Source organism: Copadichromis virginalis, linkage group LG1 (genome assembly GCF_057382275.1).
Source record: "Copadichromis virginalis isolate Kocher_CV1m ecotype Utaka linkage group LG1, C_Virginalis_male_GT1.1, whole genome shotgun sequence".
Lineage (NCBI taxonomy): Eukaryota > Metazoa > Chordata > Actinopteri > Cichliformes > Cichlidae > Copadichromis > Copadichromis virginalis.
The window spans coordinates 41,094,853-41,122,310 of NC_140618.1; the positions used below are offsets into that span (position 1 = coordinate 41,094,853).

Below are 27,458 nucleotides of genomic sequence, written 5' to 3' on the forward strand. Positions count from 1 at the left end.
GAGGAACTCACACCCAAGGTTGAAGGTACACACTTGCAGCTCACATACCCGGTAGCATACAGCCTTTGTTCACATTAGTTATGTCCTATCTTGAAAATTCAGGTGCCACACACTCAGTCGTTAAGGGAATTTCCAACTCCTCCAAAGGTTAGTGGCAACTATTTGTCAGGGTGTCAGGACACATGATGAGAGAAAGTTTCACTGTACCACTTACGATGGTGCAATGATGAACTGGGGAAAACTTTTAAAAAACAAAAACTTGAATAGAAGTGAAGTGAACTGCAAGTTGCTGGAGCAAGTACTGGGCTACCAGTCTGATCAAGCACCACTACAGCCATGGATCCAGATGGGGGACACAGCAGAGAGCAAGCTTGGAAGTTGACCTTCATATGTATCGATTCATATTTTTGTAAACAGTCATCACTTCCATTGAAAGAGAGGAAAGCTGCGGCTCTTCCTCCTTGGACCCTATTATTCCATTTGCTACAGTCAGATTTTCACTGCACAGCGTATGCTGTGTTGTTTAGCTTGTGTTTGGGAGTTTTGTCCTTGGAATGAACCAGTTTGTGTGTGAGTGTGTGGCTCGGATGTCGTTCTTGGAGAAGTTTCTCTGATAAACCTGCTATGTAAGGCATGACAGTGTTGTTCCGTTTGTCAGTCTGATGCTCCCTCGTTGGTGTCTGACCTTTACTGTGCATCTTCGCTGATTTGATGAAGGCCCAGTTGGGATAACATGTCTGTGTTCCTTTTCTTTCCCTGTGTGTGGTCTGTGTGTGTGGGCTTCCTTCAGTGTTGAGGTTTTCATTCTCCTTGATATGGACACAGACACAGCATTTTTTAGATGGATTATCGTGGAATGTAATTAATTTGTGGTTAAAAACTACGAGTGACGAGTGACTAGATCGTTGATAATGTAAAGGTGATGAAGAATATTTTACCTTTCATAAGAGAGGCAGAGATTAATAATAACTAATGCGTAAGTGCAGAATGGTGCACAAACACAGAGTGAGTAAAAAGGTGAGAGGAGAAGAAGCACTCAGTTCCTGATCCAGCACTAACTAAAGCCCTATGCTGGTTCCACAGAAGAGGGGCCTGAAAGCTCAATGCTTTGCCTCCCATTCTGCTTTTACAAACCCTTCAAGTAGGCCCCCAGTCTGAGAGTAAAGGCTCTATTGGGGTGATACAGTTCTATAACGTTGTTAAGATAAGATGGGGCCTGATTACCAAAGATATTTTACTTAAGGAGCAGGATATTGAATTCAATTCTGTATTCAACAGGGAGCCAGTGAAGGGAAGCCAAGATAGGAGAAATATGCTTGGGGAGGGAAACAGATTAACTACAGATACTGATACTGTGACAGCCTTCGAATTTGAAGTTCCCAACACCCCCTCAATTAAAGAGAGCCTAGGAAATCTGATTTAAAAAGTCACATTTTTATTTTTTATCAACAACAACAAATACAATTAAGGGGAAATAATCCTATGTAATGCTGTAAACAGCAGGTCTGTTCAATAGTTTAGTTCCAAAGGGTCACTTCCCTGTTCATTTGTTCCCCTTTTGGCAACAAGGGAACAGCCAACGAGTAGTCCCTCTTCCTCTGCACAGCAGCTCCTCCCAGTACTGCTTCCTGATCCACTCTGTGGTACAGAAACAAACAAAGACTGGTACTTTGCTTTTAAACAAACTGCATCACAGACATCCCAGCTGATACCAACTATGGATATCACTCTCAAAAACAGATTTAAATGGTGCTTTATTGGCATGACAGTTTATAAAAACTATAGTTACAATCTGTGAATGCTCAAACTACTAACTTGGTTTGTTATAATTGCCACTGAAAGATGGTGAAAGCTGTAATCTAAGGCTAAGGCTACATCTTTGCAGTGTTGTGATTGCAGACATTCCCAGCTCTCTGTGAACAGCGCTAATCGGTGGTCATGAGAAACTTTCTTGACGCATGCTCGTCATCCAAATTAATCCCTGTAAATCCCAGAAAGCTGATTGGGAGAAAGTCACTTCTTCAGCGCTTCTTTGTAACTGTTGATTGGTTCACAGTCCACACCACACGGTGGCGGTAATCCACTGTGTGGTTTCTTGCCAAACACCAATAAACGCGAAGAAGAAGGAGCAGGAGCAGCATGTCTGCAGACAGTGTCCCCGCACAGACGTCTGAATATGCAAACGGAGGTTAGTAATGAAGTCATTCTGAAAGATACCTATAGTTTCGGTTTGGTTCCGTTTTTTAATGATATCTGTACGCACGTATGTGACGTATTTCCTCTGCTGTTTCTCAAAGTGGTCGCCATATTGCGGGGCGGGGGGGGGGCAGCGGTCTGTATACAGAGGAAACCGTCACAAGTTCCAAAATCCAGCGATTTCTAAGCGTTTCGTGTGGTTTGCTTTGCTCTGTTGTCTTGTCCGTGTTTGACCGACACATGCGGACCGATCATCTGCTGTCTGGCTGTGCTGCGCACCATTAATGCGCAGAAAGATACAGACTGGCAGCTTTGCCCTGGTTGTTCAACTGAAAGCGTGAATGGCTGATTGAGGCAGGCTGTTAAAGGCGTTACACAAGAACCAGGCTGCTTCCAGTTTCCATTGACTTTGTGCTGCTGCTGTTTGGGTTGCTGTGATAACACAGCTGTTGTTACACGTGACTGAACTGTAAAGACGCCTGTGTGACAGCTCAGCGGTCTAAGGTGATGCTGACCCCTCACTATATCATGACTTAGTATTAGCTATGATGTTATTAAACGCTGAGAGCATTCAGAGTCGTAAGAGGGTTACGGGAACGGTCCAGTCAGCTGGGGGAGGGAAGCCCAGGCTGGACTATTAAAATGCAGCACTCAGTGTAACTACATATTGGGTCGAAGCAGCAAACAACAACTTGAATGGCGTGGAAGGTTGCAGTGTAGTAAACAATGGGCTTTCCAGGAAATACAATTAGAAATTAGGAAGTAGATTTCAAATTGAGCTTTACTTTCCCTGCAGTGTCCAGCTGCTTTCACACCCTCTGACCCAAATCCTCTCTCTCTGCGGGTTTAAGACACTGACCGACTTGTTGGGGTTTTTTAATCGGACTCTTGCGAAAAGGCCTAAATAAAAAGTCAGTTTTGTAGTTACATGTGTGAAAATACTAACTTAACGTTGCTCAGAAGTTAATGAAATTTGGAGAGTTCAGTGTCAGTCTGGTGTCCTGGTCAGTGATGGAGACAGGCAGCATCGTCCCTGCAGCAGTTTTAGAGAAGGATTACTTAATCAAACATGTTTGTAAGGCTGGAAAAACATTGAGCTTCTCTCCTGTGAAACTTAGACCTGCTTCTTTCATTCAAACATCAACGGTAGTGTCAAAGTCTGGCATTTTATACTTTATAGGAATGCCTCACAAGCCATAGTCACGAGCAAGATGGCAAAACCACGTCTGTGTTCACTAACATTAGCCCGGCTAGCTAAGCTGCTCCAGACAAGTTACTAAATTCTTGATGTGATTTACATGATGTTGGGTTCCATGAATAGTTGTGTTTGTGTCAGCTTTTAAAGTCGTCTTTGTCCATTTCAGGAAACAAGAGGATACCGTGTCCGTTGCACGCCTGTAAGAGAGTGTACCGCGACACAAGTGCTCTGGAGAGCCACATCAAAGATCATGATATCCCGGCTCAGTCTCTACCTGGTGAGGTCCTGCACTCCAACTGTGGACATAAACAAATAAGGTTGCGGCTGGAAATAAACCAGTATTGAAGCGCATAATAAAAGCAAACATGGTTTATTTCTATCAGTCTCCAGTCCTGAACAGTGCTTTCCATCAAAACATGTTTTTGTGTTCATGGTATGAAACTTGGTATAATTTCTTTAGACAGTGTGACTGCGTTGTTTGCTGTAACACATGTGGCAGTGATGGCTGTGCTGTGGACGTGCTGTTGTCTGCTGTACTGCACTGGGACTCTTAAAGTAACTGGTCATCATTAATGGTTAACAGTCTGAGTTTTGCTGTTATTCACGGCTGTGGTTTTGTTCAGTGAGACTTTTCGCACCGTCTCCGTGTTTTTAGTCTATTTGTTATGTTGCTTTAGAATAAAGTGTAACCGAATCCTGAAAACACTCAAATGATGTTCAAGTGTGTGACGATGTTTTTCCTGTTCAGAAGTACACCACTGTCGTCCAAAGTTATTCCTCTAATAAATGATAGATACTCAAATGTTATTTGAACCATAGTGATAAAAAGAGCGTAGGAAATAAGCAGAAACTAACAACCGTGATGTTAGAAGAGAAGTAAGCTAGGAACCCATCAGATAACCTGCTGACTTATGGTTCTGCACATGTGTCGGGCAGAGGGGAGGGCTTTTCACCCAGTACCCTAATAGTATATTCTAAATGTCAGATTATAGCTGAACCCCAAAAATCTTGCCTTACAGTTTCTGCATGTTCCTGTGGACAACAAAGGTTGTATCAGATGACAAACACTATTTTTGATCTCCTTAGGTAAAGTGCTGCTGTGCTCTACTGTCGGCTGCGGTGGTTCTTTCTCCAACATGCAGAAACTGATGGAGCACATGAGGCATCATCACAAACCCAACATTTTCTTCCAGTGAGTTGGCCTGTGTTCTCCGGATGTGCTGATGTGCTGTCAGTGAGCTGTAGACATGTTTACAATCGTCTGGCTTCTCTTTCTGCAGGTGTGAAAGCTGTCGCACTAAGTTGCGCTCATACCGTGGCCTGCTGACTCACCTGCACACCTGTTCTAAAGTCACACGGAGTAAAACGAAGCCTGTTGAACAGACACCCCCTCAGCTTGCTGCTGTTACCAACCCAAAACCCACAGAGCAGCACCTCCCACGGCTGGAGTCGGTGTCTGCACCCCAGCAACTGCCGCCTCAAATCCCAAACCCAGATGGAGCCATCCGCCCTGCTGATCCTCAGGCACACTCCTCAGCCCCACCTCTGCTCAGTTCCCCTATCTTGCATCTCCAAGAAACCTCCCCTCTTCAAAACATTAATGAAGCTCGTACTTTGCCTAAGGAAAAAGCCCCTAACATGCCCCCATGTCTAAAGATGGATGGTCCAAAAGCAAGCGCTGACCCTCCTGAGTTCCAGGTTCAGCACCAGCCACAGACCAGGTCACCTGAGCCCATCCCTCCTGCTCCAGGATCAGCACCTCATTCTCCTCCTGGGTCATCGGCTATCTGGAAGAAGAGTCCAGGTGAGTTCGGGTTCACTGCAGACTAGCACCATGGGAACAGTTACTCAGCCCAGCGCAAGTGCAGCAGTAGTTAAATAAAGTAGTTTCCTGGTTGATCATTGTTTTTGAAAGGATGATTAAAAATGGTCGCAGATGAAACCCGTCACCTTTTGCAAAGCCTTAAATGTATCCTGTGACGTTAGCATGCTTTTGACTGCTTTTGTGTAAGTTTAATCAGTGAGCAAATCAAACACTCACAGTTATTTGTTTTGTGCATTAGGTTTGGCCTGCAGCAGACGCATCCTTTGGGAGCACACCAGGGGGCGCTATACATGTGTACAGTGTGGCCATGTAGTAACCAACCGCAAGGAAATGACCCTGCACATCAGCAGTAAACACGGCACCATCAAAGCTGTAGAAGATACAGGGAGCTCTGCTACTAACACTTAGTGTGGCAACTCTAGTTGTCTGTATGTGTCGAGGTTTTAGCCAAATTCTGAGTGCTGGCTGTGCACAGCAGGGTTGACTCAGAGCGAAACACCCGCAGGAGTTATGTGCATGTATCTGCTTGGGTAATGATGCTAAGAAAATTGTATATTACTGTTTCTGTAGAGCATCTAACATCTTCACCTCTTGAATAAAAGGTTCAGACGTTTTTGTGAAAGTTTTTGTTTAAATATCTGACTTTTGGGTCACTCCAGTACAAACAAGAAGACCACAGAGAAGATTGAAGGAGGACATGCAGAGGTTTGGCGTGGCATGAGATGAAGGCAGATGTGACCAACTCTAAAGAAAAGCGGAAAGACGAAGAGGAGTGCAATAGTTTTAGATCACTAAACCCTGTTCAGTGAATGAACAGTGAGTTAACTTAAGTAGTTACTTCCTCCAAAACATAACCTTGTCTTTTAGACCCCATTCATGCAAGACTGTGTTGACACACCTCTCTGCATTGAGTCATTACTTATTATCTTTGGCTCTCTTCTATAGTGTTGTCTTATCTCTCACCTCCAGCCAATTCTTAAAAGGGAGTTTTTCCTTCCCACTGTCGCCCAATGCTTTCTCATACGGGGTTATCTGTATTGTTGGGTTTTTACCTTACAGTATTAAGCACCTGTAGCTCACTGTTCTTGTGATTTGGTGCTGTGTAAATAAAACTGAATTGAATTGGTTCGATCCTTGGCTGCTCCAGTCTGCATGCCAAATATCTTTTGACAATATACGGAACCCAAGTTCCCCTCTGATGCATCCAAAAGCACTTCCATATAGAAGTGCTTGCATGAATGGGTAAATGAGGGAAGTTGTATAAAGTGCTTTTACTCTACAGGTAGAGTAAAAGCACTTTATACAAAAACCAGTCAACTAGATTACAAATCCAAGATCACTTATTCTACAGTAATAGTTGTGCACTGCACATGCATCACACTCCCATCACCAACAGGTGTTTAACACAAGTCCCAGAACTGCTCCTTAATAAATGTCCAGCTATTAGAGGGGTGGGTGGTGTGGACACTCAAGCCTTTTTCAGATTTTGTGGGTGGCACTGTTGGGCCAATTTGTAACATCCAATGAAAAGAGTTAACCTGAAAAGTTCACATCACATTCAAGGTGCGTGCTAAATCTCACGACCTTTTAAGCTTTCCAAACCCCTCGATTATCATGTCACCAGGGTGCACCATTAAATAAAAACAAATTTCATGTCAAAGCATCATTAAAACCTGATGTACATAAACTAAACATACGGTACACTAAGACCAGCTCCTTAAGGCTTTTCATGTCCAAAGTTCAAGTTGCTCAAGTGTAACCACCTTGAAGCTATACCTCAAAGTGTAAAACATGATATTTTCTGTCCGTACTAAGTGGAGATGTGATGATTGTTAAACACTCCAAATAAAAAATGTGTTCAGGGGCACACCCTTATCACAATTGAGAAGATTGAGCCAGATTGGACACGGTATTATAATAAAAATGTCATGGCAAATGATTGAAATTTGCTGTGGCGCCACAGATGCACCCTATAGCCCAGGTCTGTAGTGTACACTGAACAATTATTCAAGATTCAAAAGCTTTATTGTCAATACAGCAGTATACAAAGTATAATCAAATGCTGTTTCACCCCAAGCCCCCTATGGTGCATTTATGAGTATATAAAAGATATATCTCCAAGAGATATACAACTAGGAATTACAAATAAATAATAGGCTAAGTTTCGGTAAAATTAAGGGATAAAAATATATCAATTACTAACTATACAATACTATACAATACTATAATGATAACTATACAATACTGCCTGTACGATAAACAAAGGCAGGACAGAGACAATACAAAGTGGGTTGTGCAGTGTAATTGCATACCATGTTCAAGTTATTGTCAGGATATTATAGACGAGACAAAGACATGTGCAAGATGCAAAGTGTGCAAATATAGTATAGTATAATTATAATATAATTATAACGTTTATTGAATGAACACTTTGAAAATAGTAAAATCGGCACCAGTTTTATCTTCAATTCAAAATATTGGACTTCCTGTTTGGTTTGATCAAGGAGCCCAGAGGCTTTTTGTCCCTCTTAGCTTGTTATATGTGTACATTTTTCATTCATGTAGCTGAAACTACGTGTCCGTCCGTAGTACTTCATTATAGTCTGCATAGGTGGCGCTCTAGAGCCATTTTCAAATGTCCCAAACAATAACGTATCTGTGTATTTGAGCACGTTAAGGCCCCGGAAAGTCGATTAATTTGCCTGAAAAACAATAACAATAATAACGATTAAGGGAGCAGTGCTCGGTAATAATAGTAGACTGTAGTAGTCCTCCCGGTGGGTCCCCCCGGTGGGTCCTCCCGGCTTTACTTTGAAATTCTCCACCGGTCTGCAATGCCGGCCGGACTCTTTTGACACGCCCCTCTCGTCTTGTGACCGGCAGACTTCACAGCCAATCACAGGGTACCATCTGGAAACATGGCGTCTGGCTTTCTGTGGAGATGCGCGGTGCTTGTGCTCTGCACACACATGCTTTGTGCTGTAGAGACCGAGACTAAAGCAAAGGCCAAGAAAAAGAAGGACATCCGAGACTACAATGATGCTGACATGGCACGGCTCCTGGAACAGTGGGAGGCAAGTTTTCCCGTCCACAGCCTTCAGATGTTAGCAGCTGTTAGCCGCTGGCTAGGTGTCGTGAGAGATCATTAGCCCAGCTAAGTCTGAGTGTTTAACTGATATATTGGTGGAAGTGCTAGGGGTTACTATTAGATGCCGGACTCTTTCGTCGCTACAGAAAGACTAAACACCACAGTCATTATAAGAGAGAGACGTGGCACACATTCCACAGTGGGAGAGATGCGGGGTATTCTTTCCAGAGGAAGTTGTTTTAGTTTAAACTCCACAAGAGGTTATTATAATTTCACTGGTTAATCAATACATACAGTTTTTTTGGTTCCGGTGATCCTTTTAAAATGTTTATTTATTTTTCAAAAGCAGTTTTTCCTTTTCACTGTAGCCAAGTGCTTGCTCATCATTTGATTGTTGGGGTTGTCCGTTATTGTACCTTTACCTTACTGTATTAAGCACCTTGAGTCGACTGCTGTTGTGCTTTGGTGTTAAATAAGTCAAACTGAATTCAAAGTAAGCCAGCAGTCTGATAGCAAAGTGCTCTGTTGAGTGATATGAAGTTATCCACATTGTAAAGACTGAGTGTATAGATATAGGTTAGCTTAAGTATATGATTGTCTCTTTTGCTTAGCTTGATTTTATTGTCAGTCCTACTTTTCAGAAGGAGGTACCTCCTACTTTCAGTCTGAAATGATCACTAAATGATACAATGAGTCATCCTATTTCCGAATATTCCGTTCGGTCTCTTTTAAACCAGTTATTTTAGGGATAAAAAACATGAATTAAAAAAACAAGAGTGCCATTTGTTTAAAATAAAAAACAAAACTCAACATCATCTAAATATTTGTGTCTAGAGTGCAGGGGTGGGGGAAGTCCAGGCCTCAAGGTGCCCTGCAGGGTTTAGATCTCACCCTGGTTCAACACACTGAATCAAATGATTAGTTCATTACCAGGCCTCTGGAGAGCTTCATGGCATGTTGAGGAGTTAATTTAGCCATTTAAATCAGCTGTGTTGGATCAAGGACACATCGGCCCTTGAGGCCTGGAGTTTCGTCCACACATGCTATAGTGTAAGAGTGGAAAGTATAAAATAGATTCAAACGAGTGAGACGCAGTATTAGCTGCTGTTTCATCTTAAACTGTTGTCATGTGTTTTGTTTTTTTCTCTCCATGTGGTTTAATAGGCAGACGATGACATCGAGGAAGGTGACCTTCCAGAGCACAAAAGGTCTCCTCCTCCCATCGACTTCTCTAAGGTGAACCCCTCCAAACCAGAGGAGCTGCTTAAGATGTCCAAAAAAGGTCGGACTCTGATGGTTTTTGCCACAGTTTCAGGAGATCCTACAGAGAAAGAGACAGAGGAGATCACAGGCCTGTGGCAGGGCAGCCTTTTCAATGCCAACTTTGATATTCAGAGGTATTTCCTTTCTGACCTTGTTTCGTTTTTTGTTTCTTGTTGTCGTTTGCGTGGGAGTGATTTCTATTTGTAGAGCAGTAACAAACAAACTGTGTTCACTGACAGTCATTTTCAGAACAGTTTAAGAGCCCATTCTGTGATACTGATCAATACTGAAGCATGCATTTATTTATTTTTTATTCCAGAATTATCATCACTCTGCCCAATTCATCCCACAGATGTAATATTATCTACAGCTACTCTTAGTACCATTGATGTTAAGTTAGACTCTTTTTCTCCAATTGATCTTTCTGAGTTAACTTCAATAATTACTTCCTCCAAACCATCAACGTGTCTTTTAGACCCCATTCCTACAAAACTGCTCAAAGAAGTCCTGCCATTAATTAATTCTTCGATCTTAAATATGATCAACCTATCTCTAATAATCAGCTATGTACCACAGGCCTTCAAGCTGGCTGTAGTTAAACCTTTACTCAAAAAGCATCTCTAGACCCAGCAGTCTTAGCTAATTATAGGCCAATCTCCAACCTTCCTTTATATCAAACATCCTTGAAAGAGTAGTTGTCAAACAGCTAACAGATCATCTGCAGAGGTTTATTTGAAGAGTTTCAGTCAGGTTTCAGAGCTCATCACAGCACAGAAACAGCTTTAGTGAAGGTTACAAATGATCTTCTTATGGCCTCTGACAGTGGACTCATCTCTGTGCTTGTCCTGCTAGACCTCAGTGCAGCGTTCGATACTGTCGACCATAATATCCTATTAGAGCGATTAGAACATGCTGTAGGTATTACAGGTACTGTGCTGCAGTGGTTTGTATCATATCTATCTAATAGACTCCAGTTTGTGCATGTAAATGGAGAGTCCTCTTCACACACTGAGGTTAATTATTTTTCCTTCCCACTGTCGCCAAAGCTCTTGCTCAGAGCGGGGCGTCTAATAGTTGGGGTCTTTGCATTATTGTAGGGTCTACCTTACAATACAAAGGGCCTTGAGGCAACTGCTGTTGTTATTTGGTGCTTTATTAATAAAACTGAATGTTTCCTCTTGTAGGTTCGTGGTGGGTTCCAACAGGGTGATCTTCATGCTGCGAGATGGTAGTTTTGCCTGGGAGGTGAAAGACTTCCTTGTGGCTCAAGAGCGCTGCGTAGATGTTACTGTAGAGGGACAGGTGTTTCCAGGGAAGGCTGCCAACAAGGATGATGCCAAATACAAGCAGCAGAATGAGGTCGACACTAAGAGAAAGAGCAAGAAGAAAACGGAGAGCAAGAAGCCTGATTTGGAGGGAAACCGTGCAAACTCTCTGAAACAGGAGCTCTGATGAGTTTGTGAGTTAGTAATTAACCTTGTGGTCTCATAAATGATGCTTCCCACATCCACTCTGTGAGCAGTGAACTGGTGAGGGCCCACTGGACCACCTGGAGATGTGGAGGGATGAGTGAACTAATGAATTCTGATGGGTAACGTCACCTTCACTGCTCAGCTGGAATCGTCACTCTTTCAGATCATTTTCAATGGAAGCCATATTGATTTCTGTTAAGTCATCACCAGATCAAAAGGAGCACATGCATTTATTGTTAACAAGGTACTCCACATGAGCACTGTCAAACATTTAATCCTTTGTATCCATGATTGGTTGTGGAATAATTTTTGTGTGGTGCAGGCATGGAGGCACAGATCTCACCGTCCTGTCCTCGTGTGTTTGTAGCATCCACATTTTCTATTTGATTTGATGAGAAAATAAACTTTTGATATCTTTGACTTCCACTGTGAAAACATTGCATTCAGTAACAAGTGCAGACTTGCTTTCGATTGAGAGGCATGCGTGCAGATATATACAGCAGCGGTCCCCAATCCCCGGGCCTCGGACCGAGTCGTTTGGGTCGGATATTCCCTGGGTCTTTTCCTGTGTTGTAGTTGTGTCTTATTTTGAAAGAAATATTTATGCATTGCCATGGCAACCAGAAAGCATTAAGGGGCAGAGAGAAGGATGTTACACTCAATGTTGTGGGCGCATTTCAGGAGGATGCTGCTAACAAAGTAACACAATTACACATTGTGTTCATTATTATGTTTACAAAATCCCAGAGTCTGTCTTGGTTGTATCATTTTATTTTGTTTTTATCCGCGACACCTTTTTCACACCTGTGAAAATATTGTCTGACAGTAAACCGGTCCGTGGCACAAAAAAGGTTGAGGACCGCTGATGTTCAGTACAGCCACGTGATGCTGCTGCTGATACCAGCATAAACAAACGCAGCTGAACTTGAAACCCAAGTTTTAGTAAAGCTACTGACAGTACATTGTAATTAAAGCTTTGGCCAACAGGGGGCACACAAGCTTTTTGTGTAGGTATAGATGCAGTGGATCCTAAAAGGCATCAAGCTGTCACTGGGTGAGAGGCAGGTTGTGTACATATCTGTACAGACTTTATTCACAAAACAGGCTAAAATTAGCAGAAGTGTAGGGATGTCACATGGATGGTGCAGCTGCAACTCAGCTATTACATATTACTCTTCAGTAGAATTATTGTGGTCTTGATCTTAAAATGTGCAGTCACTCTGATTTTGTGTTTTTTAAGCAGTAAAATTATATTTTGTTCATCCCAGTATTGTATCCCAGTTAACGTCCACTGCTGTGGTTGCTAGTCACGCTGGGGTCCACTGTGTTGGTTTAATCAGGGACACAGAGATGTGCAGACAAACTGTCTTTATTTATGTGCAAAAATCCTCAAAGAAATTCAGAGTCATGGAGTTTCATCACCTTAGCCACTTATACAACACATCCATTTGGTATACAGTTAAAACAAGGCAACTATACCAGGAGTCATAGGCATGTATGCAATAAGTGGACCTATGATGGTTTTTGTTTCCTACATCCAGTATACATACAGGACAGTAATAACATTACAACTCAAAACAAGTCCCTCGTAGATTTACATCAAGAGTGTCTGTACAATAAATAAGTATAAAATATATCTCTTAGCAACCTGTGGATCTTTAAAAACACATACACGCATACAAAACGCTAAATTACTGCTACAACCTCCGAAAAAAGACCAGCTATTTCGGTAAAGGGAGAAGAATCGTTTTTTCTGGTCACATTGGAATCATTTTGAAGAGGGGGGAGCGACACATTTAAAAACAACCTGATTAAACATTCAGTGGACTGCTCAATTTCATCTTTTATATCTTTATGGGCTTCTTGCTGGTTCATTCCAACTGACAGGCAGATGGATCGCAAACACTGACGAAAACAAAAGAACCCAAACCATCAGCAGAAGACTACATCACAATATCAAGTGAGCGAGTGCTCGGAATGCAACAAAGCAAGTTAACCACCAGCTGGGATGCAAACCAGGAATGTTTTTGTTTCTTCTCTTCTGTTGTTTAAACGGAGCAGAACATTAGACTCACTTAACTGTTACACATCACAGGATGATTAATTATGCACATGCATCACACATGTGCTTGAAAAGACAACTGAAACTTAGTATTTGCTCCAGAAACTGCCTAGTAACCGTGGCTGACATGAAGGTCTGCTGGAGAATTGTCCAGCAGTTCATAATGTACACATATCAACCAGGCTACAAAGTACCGGACTGTATCCAAGTACCTCCTGTCCTGTTAATAGAAGGACAGTTGTGTTGTTTGTAATCTGGCTTTAGTTGCCATGTGCATATATTAAGAAATGATCTAACTGAAAAGCATCAGCTTAATCTGAATGGCACCTCACCTGATAACACAAAATAGATGCAATTCATTCAGATTTATGTATAGCTCAATTACAGACTTCCATATCGGCCCATATACAGGGAGTGCGTAATTATTAGGCAAGTTGTATCTTTGAGGAATAATGTTATTATTGAACAACAACCATGTTCTCAATGAACCCAAAAAACTCATTAATATCAAAGCTGAATGTTTTTGGAAGTAGTTTTTAGTTTGTTTTTAGTTTGAGCTATTTTAGGGGGATATCTGTGTGTGCAGGTGACTATTACTGTGCATAATTATTAGGCAACTTAACAAAAAACAAATATATACCCATTTCAATTATTTATTTTTACCAGTGAAACCAATATAACATCTCCACATTCACAAATATACATTTCTGACATTCAAAAACAAAACAAAAACAAATCAGCGACCAATATAGCCACCTTTCTTTGCAAGGACACTCAAAAGCCTGCCATCCATGGATTCTGTCAGTGTTTTGATCTGTTCACCATCAACATTGCGTGCAGCAGCAACCACAGCCTCCCAGACACTGTTCAGAGAGGTGTACTGTTTTCCCTCCTTGTAAATCTCACATTTGATGATGGACCACAGGTTCTCAATGGGGTTCAGATCAGGTGAACAAGGAGGCCATGTCATTAGTTTTTCTTCTTTTATACCCTTTCTTGCAGCCACGCTGTGGAGTACTTGGACGCGTGTGATGGAGCATTGTCCTGCATGAAAATCATGTTTTTCTTGAAGGATGCAGACTTCTTCCTGTACCACTGCTTGAAGAAGGTGTCTTCCAGAAACTGGCAGTAGGACTGGGAGTTGAGCTTGACTCCATCCTCAACCCGAAAAGGCCCCACAAGCTCATCTTTGATGATACCAGCCCAAACCAGTACTCCACCTCCACCTTGCTGGCGTCTGAGTGGGACTGGAGCTCTCTGCCCTTTACCAATCCAGCCACGGGCCCATCCATCTGGCCCATCAAGACTCACTCTCATTTCATCAGTCCATAAAACCTTAGAAAAACCAGTCTTGAGATATTTCTTGGCCCAGTCTTGACGTTTCAGCTTGTGTGTCTTGTTCAGTGGTGGTCGTCTTTCAGCCTTTCTTACCTTGGCCATGTCTCTGAGTATTGCACACCTTGTGCTTTTGGGCACTCCAGTGATGTTGCAGCTCTGAAATATGGCCAAACTGGTGGCAAGTGGCATCTTGGCAGCTGCACGCTTGACTTTTCTCAGTTCATGGGCAGTTATTTTGTGCCTTGGTTTTTCCACACGCTTCTTGCGACCCTGTTGACTATTTTGAATGAAGCGCTTGATTGTTCGATGATCACGCTTCAGAAGCTTTGCAATTTTGAGACTGCTGCATCCCTCTGCAAGATATCTCACTATTTTTGACTTTTCTGAGCCTGTCAAGTCCTTCTTTTGACCCATTTTGCCAAAGGAAAGGACGTTGCCTAATAATTATGCACACCTGATATAGGGTGTTGGTGTCATTAGACCACACCCCTTCTCATTACAGAGATGCACATCACCTAATATGCTTAATTGGTAGTAGGCTTTCGAGCCTATACAGCTTGGAGTAAGACAACATGCATGAAGAGGATGATGTGGACAAAATACTCATTTGCCTAATAATTCTGCACTCCCTGTATATATCAGAGTGCTGTCTCAGTGCTCTGTGAAAAACTTTGTAACCAGTTAATTTTATACTGCTCTCCTTATCCAACCATTAACTGTCCCAGTGACACATGCAAACAAGTATGAAATGAGTTCCAGTTATTTTGCAAGCAGTCATGAACCTCGGAGGGAACATGCTGTTCAGCTGCTACACCAAATGTGCAGATCAAAAACTGGCTTGTCTGTTAGTCTGATGACAATGTGCTGTCAGTGTGGCTGCTGTTGGGATTTAAACTAGTATCCTGTGTCATCCTGTCTTTGAAATGGGAAACAATCATTTGGTGAAAGAAGAACTTGTTCTTAGTTTTTGTGTTCCAAACGACTCCTAGAACTGCAACTGTAGCAGCTCACAGCTGTCTTCGTCATGCAGTTATTTTAAAGCCCATCTGGGGACAGAGCTCTAACTTTCATTTCAACAGCTGCAAAAAAAGTCCTCATCACTATACAATTAATGTTTTTTGAGTGTACAAACAGGTCAAGACAAAGCCTTCAAGAAGAGACTGACCTAATGATGAGTCAAAGTTTCCCATTTTACACTTATCAATGACTTCCACCTTCAAGTGCGTGTTTTCATTTACTTTCTGTACTCTTTGGATGACCCATATGGGTCAGATTTAAAGATTTTAGCTGGGTGATGAGGTACATGAGCACAATCCCCAAATAACGCTTACAGGTGTGGCTAGTTTTAGCAGCGATCTACAATTTGTGCTGTTTTTAAAACAAACATTTCAATATCAAGTGCAAATAATAAGACAGTTTTTTTTCACTACAGGTTGAAGACTGATTTCTGTGCTAAAGCTCAAATCTGTGAAAGATTTAATTAAGATTTTTGGTTGTGTCAGAGACCTGATGACCTTTAGTAAAGGGAGCCAATCCCAGCTGCTGGGAACAAACGTGTCAAAACACTGATTGTTAGTCCTAAAATTGGTAAGTGCCAAAAACCTGTTCAGGATTAAAGTTGGAGTCTGGTTGTGCTTTAGCCGTATGGAACAAGCACGTTTTCAGAAATGGTTAGCTGTTGCTGTCCCAATCAAATCTTATAGATGCATTTTGGCCTCACAATGCCTCTGTTACAAGCTTTTCCTCTTGTACAGGAAAACATCCTAAAAAAGGCGTGAATGTTAGAGGTTAACTGCAGTTGCTCTCTTAACATCTACCAGGTTTGCAAAATCCAATGGTGACTTTAGCCAGCAAGCTAGCATTATGTAAACAAATCAATGTTGTTGGCAGTGTTCTGTCAGAAAAAAAGATTCAACAGTGACCATCATCATCTATCATCACCTATTAATATTTTTCTAGAGACACTTGCGTAGACACCATTGGCTGTTCTGAGCTACTGCTGCCATGAGCTGACCGCTAACATGGCTGCCAGAGAGGGTGTTATCACCTGACAGTTCATCCCAGGCAGTGCTAGCTCTGTGAGGGGTGCCTCCACCTTTTACATACTTTCACATCATCCTTTCTCATAACCAAACACAGAATAAGCACCACATGATCCTGGATCAGTGGCTCGGAGCAACTGACTGTAGTGTGCATGTGTGTGTGACTGTGCATTTATATTAAGGAGTTGATAGTGGACTTCCGGAGGTGCAGAGAAGTACACACCCCCATCACCATCAACGGCGCTGCTGTGGAGAGAGTGAGCAGCTTCCAGTTCCTTGGAGTACATCTGGCTGAGGATCTTACGTGGTCAGTACACACAAACAAAACAGTGAAGAAGGCGCAGCAGCGCCTCTTCTTTCTCAGGAGACTGAAAAGATTCGGCATGAGCCCCCGCATCCTCAGGACCTTCTATCACTGTGCCATTGAGAGCATCCTCACTGGATGCATCACCACCTGGTATGGCAACAGCACCGCCTACAACCGCAAAGCTCTCCAGCGAGTAGTGCGGTGCTCTGAACGGATAATTGGAGGTGAGCTTCCCTCCCTCCAAGACATCTACAGGAAGCGGTGCCTGAGGAAAGCGGGGAGGATCATCAAGGACTCCAGTCACCCCAGCCATAAACTGTTCAGACTGCTTCCATCAGGAAGGAGGTTCTGCAGCATCCGGTCCCGTACCAGCAGACTGAGAGACAGCTTCTTCCATCAGGCCATCAGACTGCTGAACACGTCATAGACACCTCAGCTTCACTACTGGAACTTTAACATTATGCACTCCACACTGTATATAAATGCCACTTGTTTTGCACATATTCAACTCTGTATATTTTATATATTTTATTTTATTGTTTACTCTATTTAATTTGTAAAATATGTGTACACACACACACACACACACACACACACACACACACACACACACACACACACACACACACACACACGCAGAAAAACATATTTAGTATACACATCCAGAAATGCATATACTGTATGCATTTATATATATTGTACATATATTTGTTAGTTTCAGATTTAGCCATTCTTATATTTTGCTTGTTTACGTTATTGTATTTTGCACAACTCTGTTCCTTGTGAAGCTCGCACACAAGAATTTCACTCACATGTACCTGCACATGTGATGTGACAATAAAAGTGATTTGATTTGATTTGATTTGATTTGATTTGATTTGATTTTGTGGGGGTGTTGTGTTTCAGTATCCAGGCCCAAATGGTCACTTGGCTGATCCTCCCCACTCTGACTGCCACTCATAGCTTCATCTTGTGGATCACAGGGACGGGCAAAACTTGATGGATCTTGGCTTGTTCGCTGTCCGCCTCCAGATAGACCCAGTCAGGGTGGAAGGAGCCCTTAAAGCCCACAAATGCCAGCTTATCTGCAGAAAAGCCAGATGACACCAATAAAAGAGACATAAGTGGAGTACAAGTGGGATTCCACAGGATGTCCTAAAGCTGATTACTGTTTCTAACAATTCCTATAGTTTTACACTTTCTGCTTTCATTAACTTAACCATCTAGAGTATTTTTTTAAAATCAGTAGTATTTCCTCATTCCTCAAAGAAAAAGTTAAACTTGTAGCAGGTGCTTATACATTTGCCCTACAACTGCTCACTTCATGCTCTCCTTCATTGAAAAGGACAGATTTTATGCTTCTTTGATAGAACAACTTCTGGCATAATTCAGTATTCACTGTTAAGTCTGTGATGGAGTGCTGTCCTGGATTGGATGCAGTGGATCCGGTAAAATTCTTACACTCCCACTTCCATGTTTCACAAAGAGTTCTGATGCTAAATTGAAGTGTTTTCTCTAAAGAAGACGTCTCATTCAAACAAAGAAGTTCTATGTTGGTCTCATCTGCAGAGATGGGCAGTAACGCGTTACAAGTAACGCGTTACTGTAATCTGATTACTTTTTTCGAGTAACGAGTAAAGTAAGGGATTACTATTGCAAAAACGGTAATTAGATTACCGTTACTTTCCCGTAGGAACGCTGCGTTACTGCGTTACTAAAACCGTGATTTTTTGCGAGAATGTCTCATGACAGTGACGTAAGCGAGTGCGACGTTGGTGACAACAGCTGTGTGCAGATCAACAATGGATCACATATCGAGTGCAGAGAGAGTATGAGCGTGCAGCGTTTAAAGCGTGGAAGTACTGACCTTACTTTGAGTTTGATTCCATAAAAAGTGACAAAAACATTAGTGTCCGCTGTGCGTGGGAAGAAAACTTCTTTTTACAGCGAAAAAAACCCTAAACTTCCAACAAGCACCGAGTAGCTACGACGTAATGGGAAACTCACAGAGAAACTCGCGGATTCTTCCACTGACCGCTGCACACCTGCACCAGGGTAAACCTCCGCCTACCCCACTCCTGCTTTACAGGTGAAAATAGAGCAACAGGACCACTGAGTCTTTGACTTTATTTATTTTCTGCTGTGTTTTACTTGCATCTATTTGAAAGACTGAGTGTAAACACAAAAAATATTTTATTTTATGTGCTGGGATGTGCAGAAAATAGGTTTAAATGTTAAACTAATTTCTTCCAGTCAGAGAATGTTGCAGATAATTAAATTTTTGCTTCATGCATAAAGTTAAAAGATTAAAACTGATAAAACAAGTTTTAAAAAGAGACTTTTCCATTTGATTACATTTTGTATGATGATTATGTAGAAAAAGTAGAATTGGGCTGAGAGATCTATCACTTTATGGTAAATGGTAAATGGCCTGCATTTGTATAGCGCTTTTCTAGTCCCTAAGGACCCCAAAGCGCTTCACACTACATTCACCCATTCACACACTGACAATGACAAGCTACATGCTTTATCTCCTATTCAGGTTGTAAATCGTGTTTTTAAAAAGTAACTAAGTAACTAAGTAATTAATTACTTTTGAAAATAAGTAATCAGTAAAGTAACGGGATTACTTTTGGGGGAAGTACTGATTACTTTTTTCAAGTAACTTGACCAACACTGCCCATCTGTAAACAAAGAAGCCTTTTTGGCCCGATGTGATCTTTTTGTTTTTGAATAGCAGAGCTTTCTCTATGCAGCCATGAACATTAGTCAATATTAGAGAGACTAGTTGATTAAAAGTTACTGTGCCTGATGGGTAAGGAAACAATTAACTACTCATGCCATGTAATAGAAGTTTTCCATCCTGTTATTTTTATTTGTGGCATTAACGATAGATAAGATCGATTAGGCAGCCATGCTCCAAGAAAGAACAGTCTATACCAGGGGTAGGCAACTCCAGGTCTCGAGGGCTGGTGTCCTGCAGGTTTTAGATCTCACACCTGAATCAAATGATTAGTTCATTACCAACTTCAAGACATGTTGAGGTCATTTAGCCATTTGAATCAGCTGTGTTGGATCAAGGACACATCTAAAACCTGCAGGACACCGGCCCTCGAGGTCTGGAGTTGCCTACCCCTGGTATATATAAATAAAATTTTTACCAATTTTAAAAGTTGGCAGGAGAAACCAGTGCTACCCCTCAGCCTCTGAGCAGACCCACCTACAGTATCACATTCAAAATCCTACATCTCAAGTTATCACATTCACGAGACTTTTGGAACACTTACTCTGACCTTGATGTCAAGGTCACTGAGATAGTCGAGGCACTTTCAGTATCAATTTGAAACTCCTACGTTGGCTCGTTCTCAAGTTATTGGGTGTCCACACCACCCGCCCACTCAGCAGGGTGATGGCAATACTCCATCAGCCTTTACAGAGTAAAAAGACAAGATAATAGAATAAGCACATAACAGCTACCTTTCAAACGGACGCTTTTCTCTGCGCCAAGTTTCCCCAGGACTTTGGTCCAGGATCCTCTGGTAACCAGGCGACCCTTGGATGTCATGAGGACAATTGAACTAGTGAAAGAGGGAGAGACACATTGATTGATATTTTAATGCAGCAAAATACATTTTTTGATCTGAAAAGCATTTAGATGAGTTTAACACACAATGTCAATGTAAATCAATTTTTGGAGGTCCTTTTATGTCCCCAAAGGACACAGTCTATCAGAACATGAAACAGCAATGTACCTCAGGGTGTTTGTCAGTGTAGGTGGAGAGAGTTTCTTACTTGTCTCGCAGTCCACTGATGTAGTTGTCTATCTCTGCAGGAATTCCCTGGAGGATGGAATTCCTGAAGCCTTTCGTGTCCACCACCTTCCCATCATGCCCATCAATTACTGTCAGGTGCACTCCATCTTCAGGTTGGTGCAACGTCTTGCCATTTACCTGTCACAACAGAGGCAGCCAATCACACTGCAGCTCCGAGATGTGTTAAGCCAATAATTTCTTTTTCACCTTTCTCTTTTGACTCCATAAGCATATACCGCTCCGTACATTACATTATTAGTCTTTAATATGTGTCTCTCTTTGTCTCTCTGCTCTTTTTCCCCCGAACCCCCAAACTATCGCAGAACATGACTGTCCCTCCCTGAGCCTGGATCTGCTCCCCCATGAGGGGGCTGATTGTTGGGGTTTCTACTGTATGGTTTACCTTACAATATAAAACACATTGAGGTGACTGTATTCAAATGATCACTTTAAGGATGTGACATCACAGAGCACCAGAGTTGTACAGCCTATCAGAATAAGTAAAAGGAAATAAAACTCTTACAGAGCGGAGTTGCACAATCTATGCTGCTTTTTTACAGAAACGTAAATAAATGATTCCTCTGGCGTCCCTGCTGGAAAGGAGCTGTGAACATTTGTTTCCCTCTTTATTTATAGACTTTTTACATGTAATTTGACATATCAGAACATAACATGTTCCAGCCAACGTGATCGGGCAGGAGGGTGAGGAGTTTTCCAAGCCAGCAAAATTCCACGCCGTGCCAGCAATAAAGGGAAAGCGATGACATCCAGCTGCTAACGATGAAGGTTTAGGGTGGAATCTTCAGAAACATGAGAGAGCACTTTAAAATAAAAAGTGCAGTATAACTGAAGTGTTGGGCAGGTAAAAACGAGTTAAACCACAGGGGGAGGTGTTGCATCTGTTGCACAGGTCAGGAATACCGGGATATATTTTAGATCTAGTCTACATCTTGAGAAGTGTAATCTGTATACCGTCGTAAACTGAATAAGGGAGAGTCTTGCACACGAGGATGAGGTATGAATTATGTCAGTGACTTTGTCCCAGTAATCTTCCACAAACTTAAGACCCAAATCCTGTTCCCAACTGGAAGCAATTTTTTGGGTTGAATAATTGCCCGATGCCGTAATGAAAGTATATATTTGTGATATAAGAGCCTTATGGTGAGGCTTTAGCTCAAATAAGTCTTCCTACCAATGATTGGGGGCATGACTTGGAAACTCGGGCCAGATAGAAGATGCACATGTCTTTGAAAATAGCGGAACAACTGACACGAGGGCAAATCGTACAAAGAAGTCAGGTCACTAAAGCTGAGGAAAGTGTTATCTTTAAAAAAACATTTAATACCGTTTCTTGCCCATTTACAGAAGGACGAGTCCACCAGGGAGGGGGGAGGAGGTGGTTGTTACAGATTGGGGCCAGAGCAGAGGCTGAACTGAAGTGATGCCAGAATTAATACCATATTTTTAGAGAGGCAATTAGAACAGGGTTGTCTGTAAACTGTAACAGGGAAACAGGGAGGGATGAAAATAATAGTGCTGAAGGTGTAAGAAGGTGAGGTAGAGAGACACGATTAAGCCTCAGGGCAACACCAAGTAGCCTGAAGATCATTCAGCCAGTAAGTAAACTTTTGAAGAGCGAGACCACCACTGAGCCTACCCTGTTGTAGTGAGGTCATACTAATCCTGGGGGTTTTGTTTGCCCAAATAAATGATGAAATCATTCGATTCACAGATTTGAAAAAGGATTTAGGTAAAAACAGAGGGATGCACTGAAAACCACAGAGAAATATGGGTAGATTATTCATTTCCTACCAAGAAGAGATAGAGGAAGGTTTGCCCACCTTTGAAAGCCAACCTTACATAGTTTAGCAAAGGATTACCATCTGCAGCTTTAAATGAAGTGGTAATATTAGGGGTGCAACGATATTCGTATCGATATTGAACCGTTCGATACAGTGCTTTCGGTTCGGTACGCATATGTATCGAACAATACGACATTTGTAATTTATTTTATCAACTTTCCTTCTGACGATGCTGTCTGTGTTGAGCGCTCAGTGAATCTGCGTTCGACTACTCCGCCTAGGCTGCACTGTCGAGCGCAGATCCACTGAGCGCTCAACACAGACAGCATAGTCAGAAGGAAGAGCGCAGGGCAAGCTAGCAAGACAGAAGTTAAGCTCTCCTTGCAACAGGCAAATTGAACGTCATTCAGATCTGGCGTTTGGAATTATTTTGGTTTTCATGTGACGTATGACCCTGAAGGTAAGCGAGTCATGGACTAAAGTAAAACAGTATGTTGGATGTGCCACGCAATGCTCAATTACATTGGTGTGAACTAGTGTGTTAGCGCAGTTAGCTCGTTAACGTGTTGGCCGTCTAGCCCCATGCACGGAGCGATCGGCGGTAGCTCGTTAACGGAGATTTGCCGTGTTGTGGCGTTAAGGTCATTTCAACGAGATTAACCTGAAAGCACTAGTGGGAACACAACGAATATGACTGCACATTTATATCATCCTAGTGCAAAGACAAAAACAACAAGCATGCTACTAACTTTAGCCGAGTCATTTAGACAGCTGTTAGCACATGATTCTCCTTATGCTGCTGAGAATATAGCCCAGAAGAAGCGGATAGTATAGCTTTTATTTTGGAAAGAGCCATTTCTCTGTAATAAACTCTCTTTTCCAAAGATGAGTGATTCCTCAATCAGATACAGGGCTTGCAATATCGCTAGCCCGACGTCCTGGAGCTAGCGATTTTTTCAGTCGGGCTACCAAAATCTTTCTCTGCCCTGCCCGTCGGGCTATTGTAGGAAAAATATATGTCAATGCTTTTGCATTCTTTCAGAAATGTAGCTGGGTAATTATGTCATTGGCATCGGTGAGCCACTGTCAATATGTGAGAACTGTGTATAGAGAGCGACAGCACTGATCTGTGAGTGATGATAATTTGTGCACCAATTCCTCTGACATCGTCTTATTAATTGTTAGCTTACTATGCAAACATGACAAGTGAAATCTCCCGCAGCAAGCTTAAACATGTGAGAGGTTGATCGTGCAGAGAATCGCTGAGCTTATGTGAGTGAGTGTGTAAAAGCATTTCAGTTCTGCTGAGCCAAATAAGACAGGTCAGGGTGAAGAAGTGACAGCCAAAGAAAAGCTTACCACAAAACGGAGAAGTTATGACAAATCAGACTATAAGGCAAAAAGAAAGTGCAGCTTTATGGTTTCATGGACAAAAGAATTTCTGTGGCTGCAATATGACGAGCTAAATAACCAGGGCTGCACATAAGTGGTCCGCAGGTGCGCATTCGCTGTCAAAATAAAAAACACGCACAAGGGTTAGGGTTAAATTTAAAAACTGTACTTTTGAGTTAAAATATATATTTATAATTTTAATAAATGACAAATTAAAAAGGCATGAACATTTTTTTGTATCGAAAAAATATCGAACCGTGACACCAAAGTATCGAACCGAACCGAACCGTGAATTTTGTGTATCGTTGCACCCCTAGGTAATATGTACCTGAAGAAGCCAGGTGGAAATCAAAATGGGTTTGATTTGATTGATTTCTCACGGACAATAACCATATCCAACTTCTTGATAGCACTGAACTGGTTTGCATTGGTGCATTATATCTTTATTCTCTCCCCCCCCCCTTTCTTAAATAGACAACCATCATATCTCACAGTACAATAATATTGAACGGGTTGCATTGTTGCATTTTGTCATGTTTCTCAGGTCTTTGTCTGAATGTCCTATGAACATTACCTGTCTTGTTCTCATGTTGTTGCTAAGGATTGTCTCATTGCACTGAAGTCACACTGGGTTAAATATTTACACTTGGGTTTTAAGGGTTTTTTTTTTTTTACGGGTTGCACGGAAGCCCCAAACGCAATTTCATTGTTCTTTGACAATGACAATAAATAAATACTTGACTTTGTCTAAGCTCGTGTGCAGCTGGGCTTGCAGGAAAGCGTTCACTCTTTTGTACAGCCGTGAACACTTTAGATCCAACCTTTAGAACTGCTCATCTCACAGAAGACAAAAGGGAAAAAGCTCATATCCTTTTGTACCTGCTCACCCTTTCTGCCCACTCTCACACTGGATGTCACATCTTCTGACATCTAACCACACACAGGGACATCCAATCACATTATTAACGCCTAATCACCTGATGTGGACCCACATCTTCTTCACTCTGTCTGTGTGTAATTCTACTTCAATTAGATATGAATTTAATTAGTTACTTCATCAGGCCATGTGCTCTGAATCTCAGTTTGTTGCACTTTGGAGGAGCATGAGGCTGAACACGGTGACAGTCTAGCACACAGCTGTCAGGTGGCTGAGGCAGAGTACTGAAAAGAGTCTGGTAAATGGCCTGTATTTATATAGCGCTTTACTAGTCCCTAAGGACCCCAAAGCGCTTTACATATCCAGTCATCCACCCATTCACACACACATTCGCACACTGGTGGTGGCAAGCTACATTGTAACCACAGCCACCCTGGGGCGCACTGACAGAGGCGAGGCTGCCGGACACTGGCGCCACCGGGCCCTCTGACCACCACCAGTAGGCAACAGGTGAAGTGTCTTGCCCAAGGACACAACGACCGAGACTGTCGGAGCCGGGGCTCGAACCGCCAACCTTCCGATTACAGGGCGAACTCCTAACTCTTGAGCCACGATCGCCCCCTGGGAGTCTGGGAGTCTGGGACCTGAGCGCAGGAGTTCAAGAGTTTTGTGAAAAGAAAGACACTCCAGACGAAGCTCTCAGGTGCAGAACGGGAGGCTGATCGTGCTTGCTGTACTAACAAATGAACTTAAAACCAAACTGCAATGCAAGGGCCTATTTGCACATGAAACATACAGCCTGAAGGCTTTCATGAGAAAGAGAGCAACTTTCTCACTCTGTCTCATCAGCTGATCGTCTCAGCTCCTGCTCATCCACTCCCTGCAAGATGAGTTTCAAGGTGATTTGCCTTCAAACATTCGAAGTGAAAAGCACATGGTTTAATCTCCCTTTACTTGCAGTGTAGATAAATAATCCAGTGATGTTCGGCTTGAACTCCTTGACCTGCAGTCTGACTCACTACATGCGGCACTTCAAGTCAGCAACACTGCTGGAACTTTCCACACAAAAGCTCAGAAGATGTTTGTTGTCCTTATTTGTATCTTTAAATAAAAACATTCTGAGTGATGAGGTTTAACAAAAGTAGATACAGGTTCAATCAAACTCTCGGTAACTAGATCATTAGAGCCATTCTTCAGGTGTGTCTGAGAGAGAGGTTACCTCAGTAAAGGCAACGTCCTTCTTGATGTGGAAGTGGCGGGTGTTGTAGGACTCCAGTTTGATCTCCAGGAAGTGCTCTGAGGAGTGCTAGGAGCAAGTCCACAAAGAAACAGTGATGATAGTATATTCACAGCAGCAAAAACACATTTAACATGGGGAAAATATGACATCGTGAATGACTGTTCAGGGGAAACCAGCGGCAGGGAAAATAAGAGGAAAACAGTGTGTATCAGATGGTGCTTGGAATATATATCTTTGAAATACAACCACAGAATTTAAAATATCAATCACACAGCAAGCAGCAAAAACATGAGTAGATGGTCTGCTTCTGAAAAACAAACAATATCAATACGCTCACTATGAAACTAATATAAGTGAAGAAATATGTGTCAGACAGCAGCAAATCCTCTGGATTTCCACCAATAATGTACAAACTGTGTAATATGTCCAAATCTAGATGAAGTTGGTGTGTATTTGTCTGCATGCCTCTCTTTTCACTCATGTATTTGTTCTGTAGTTCGTTTTTTGTCCCGCTTGTTGTTTGTTTGTATTTTCTTGCCTCAAACCCAGCAGCAGTAGATGGCTGTCGCTTGCTGAGCCTGATTCTGCCATTTCCTGTTAAAAGAGTCTTTTTTCAGAGTGGACAACTAAATCTCTCTGTTATACTGTACGTCTTTACCTTACATTATGAAGCGGCTTGAGACAACTCAAGCTGTGTATGCAGTGTTCAAGTAGTCCAAAGATCATTGATGGCCAAGGCTCACTGATGCTCGTGGGCAGTGAAGACTGGCCCTTGTGGTCTGACTCAACAGATGAGATACTATCAGTCAAATTGCTGAAAAAAGTTGATTCTGGTTCTGACAGAAAGATGTCAGAATACACAGCGTATCACAGTGTGTTGCACATGTGGCTGCAGACCAGTCAGGATGCTCATGCTGACCTCTGTGCACCACTGAAAACACCAGCAATGGACACATGAGCGTCAGAATTGGAGCGATGGAAGAAGGTAGGCTAATATGATGAGTCACATTTTCTTTTACATCACGTGGATGGCCAGGGTTGGAATTTATGTAGGCAATATTTGATATTGTATAAATTTGATACTGCGCGTCATTTCCTGGGGAACACCTGACTGGATGCACCATGGGAAAAAGACGAGCTAGCAGTGTGACGCTTTAGACAATGTTCTGCTGCAAAACTTCGGGTAATTCATCAATCTGGATGTTACTTTGACACGTTCCACCTGTCTAAGTCTTGTTGCAGACCATGTACACCCTTTCATGGAAATGGTGCTCCCTGATGGCTGTGGTGTCTTTAGGCAGGATCATTCACCCAGCCACAGAGCAATGGTTTGAGGAGCACAACAATGCATTTGAGGGTTTGACCTCCATATTCCCCAAATCTCAGTCAAATCAGGCATCTGTGGGATATGCTAGAGTCTGATCCATGAAGGCTCAACCTCGCAACTCACAGGACTTACAGGATCTGTTACATTGGAAGCAAAAGGGGGACCAAGACAATATTAGGCAGGTGGTCAATAAAATTAAATTAAATTTTATTTATAC

At 42.2% G+C, this 27,458-nt stretch overlaps 3 protein-coding genes across 3 annotated transcripts in view; 2 read left to right on the forward strand and 1 right to left on the reverse strand.

The window, feature by feature from the left end:
* Positions 1-1,816: 1,816 nt before the first annotated feature.
* Positions 1,817-5,831, forward strand: znf414 (zinc finger protein 414). The gene is made up of 5 exons (XM_085463329.1): positions 1,817-2,188; positions 3,561-3,671; positions 4,481-4,586; positions 4,675-5,198; positions 5,458-5,831. The coding sequence occupies exons 1-5, from the start codon at positions 2,140-2,142 to the stop codon at positions 5,625-5,627; spliced, it is 960 nt and encodes a 319-aa protein (XP_085319455.1). The 5' UTR covers positions 1,817-2,139; the 3' UTR covers positions 5,628-5,831.
* Positions 5,832-8,094: 2,263 nt separating this feature from the next.
* mesd (mesoderm development LRP chaperone) lies at positions 8,095-11,462 on the forward strand. The gene is made up of 3 exons (XM_085463343.1): positions 8,095-8,297; positions 9,476-9,704; positions 10,755-11,462. Exons 1-3 carry the CDS (start codon positions 8,138-8,140, stop codon positions 11,020-11,022), a joined length of 657 nt encoding a protein of 218 aa, XP_085319469.1. The 5' UTR covers positions 8,095-8,137; the 3' UTR covers positions 11,023-11,462.
* A 3,238-nt stretch (positions 11,463-14,700) lies between these two features.
* cemip (cell migration inducing hyaluronidase 1) overlaps positions 14,701-27,458 on the reverse strand; it is a 153,000-nt gene continuing 140,242 nt past the window's right edge. Inside the window, exons 26-29 of the mRNA XM_085463370.1 lie at positions 25,894-25,980; positions 20,584-20,741; positions 20,269-20,369; positions 14,701-17,876 (exon numbers count right to left, since the gene is read on the reverse strand). Coding sequence (XP_085319496.1) covers positions 17,749-17,876; positions 20,269-20,369; positions 20,584-20,741; positions 25,894-25,980 — 474 coding nt within the window. The 3' untranslated portion in view covers positions 14,701-17,748. The remainder of the gene's footprint in view (positions 17,877-20,268; positions 20,370-20,583; positions 20,742-25,893; positions 25,981-27,458) is intronic.

What these genes read in the sequence shown, in the direction of transcription:
- mesd (XM_085463343.1), top strand. Translation starts at nt 8,138, where the DNA reads ATGGCGTCTGGCTTTCTGTGGAGATGCGCGGTGCTTGTGCTCTGCACA. An exon ending in CCTGGAACAGTGGGAGGCAA is followed by an intron (nt 8,298 to 9,475) that starts GTTTTCCCGTCC and finishes TTTAATAGGCAG; the next exon opens with ACGATGACATCGAGGAAGGT. An exon ending in GCCAACTTTGATATTCAGAG is followed by an intron (nt 9,705 to 10,754) that starts GTATTTCCTTTC and finishes TTCCTCTTGTAG; the next exon opens with GTTCGTGGTGGGTTCCAACA.
- znf414 (XM_085463329.1), top strand. Translation starts at nt 2,140, where the DNA reads ATGTCTGCAGACAGTGTCCCCGCACAGACGTCTGAATATGCAAACGGA. An exon ending in AAACCCAACATTTTCTTCCA is followed by an intron (nt 4,587 to 4,674) that starts GTGAGTTGGCCT and finishes CTCTTTCTGCAG; the next exon opens with GTGTGAAAGCTGTCGCACTA. An exon ending in TATCTGGAAGAAGAGTCCAG is followed by an intron (nt 5,199 to 5,457) that starts GTGAGTTCGGGT and finishes TTTGTGCATTAG; the next exon opens with GTTTGGCCTGCAGCAGACGC.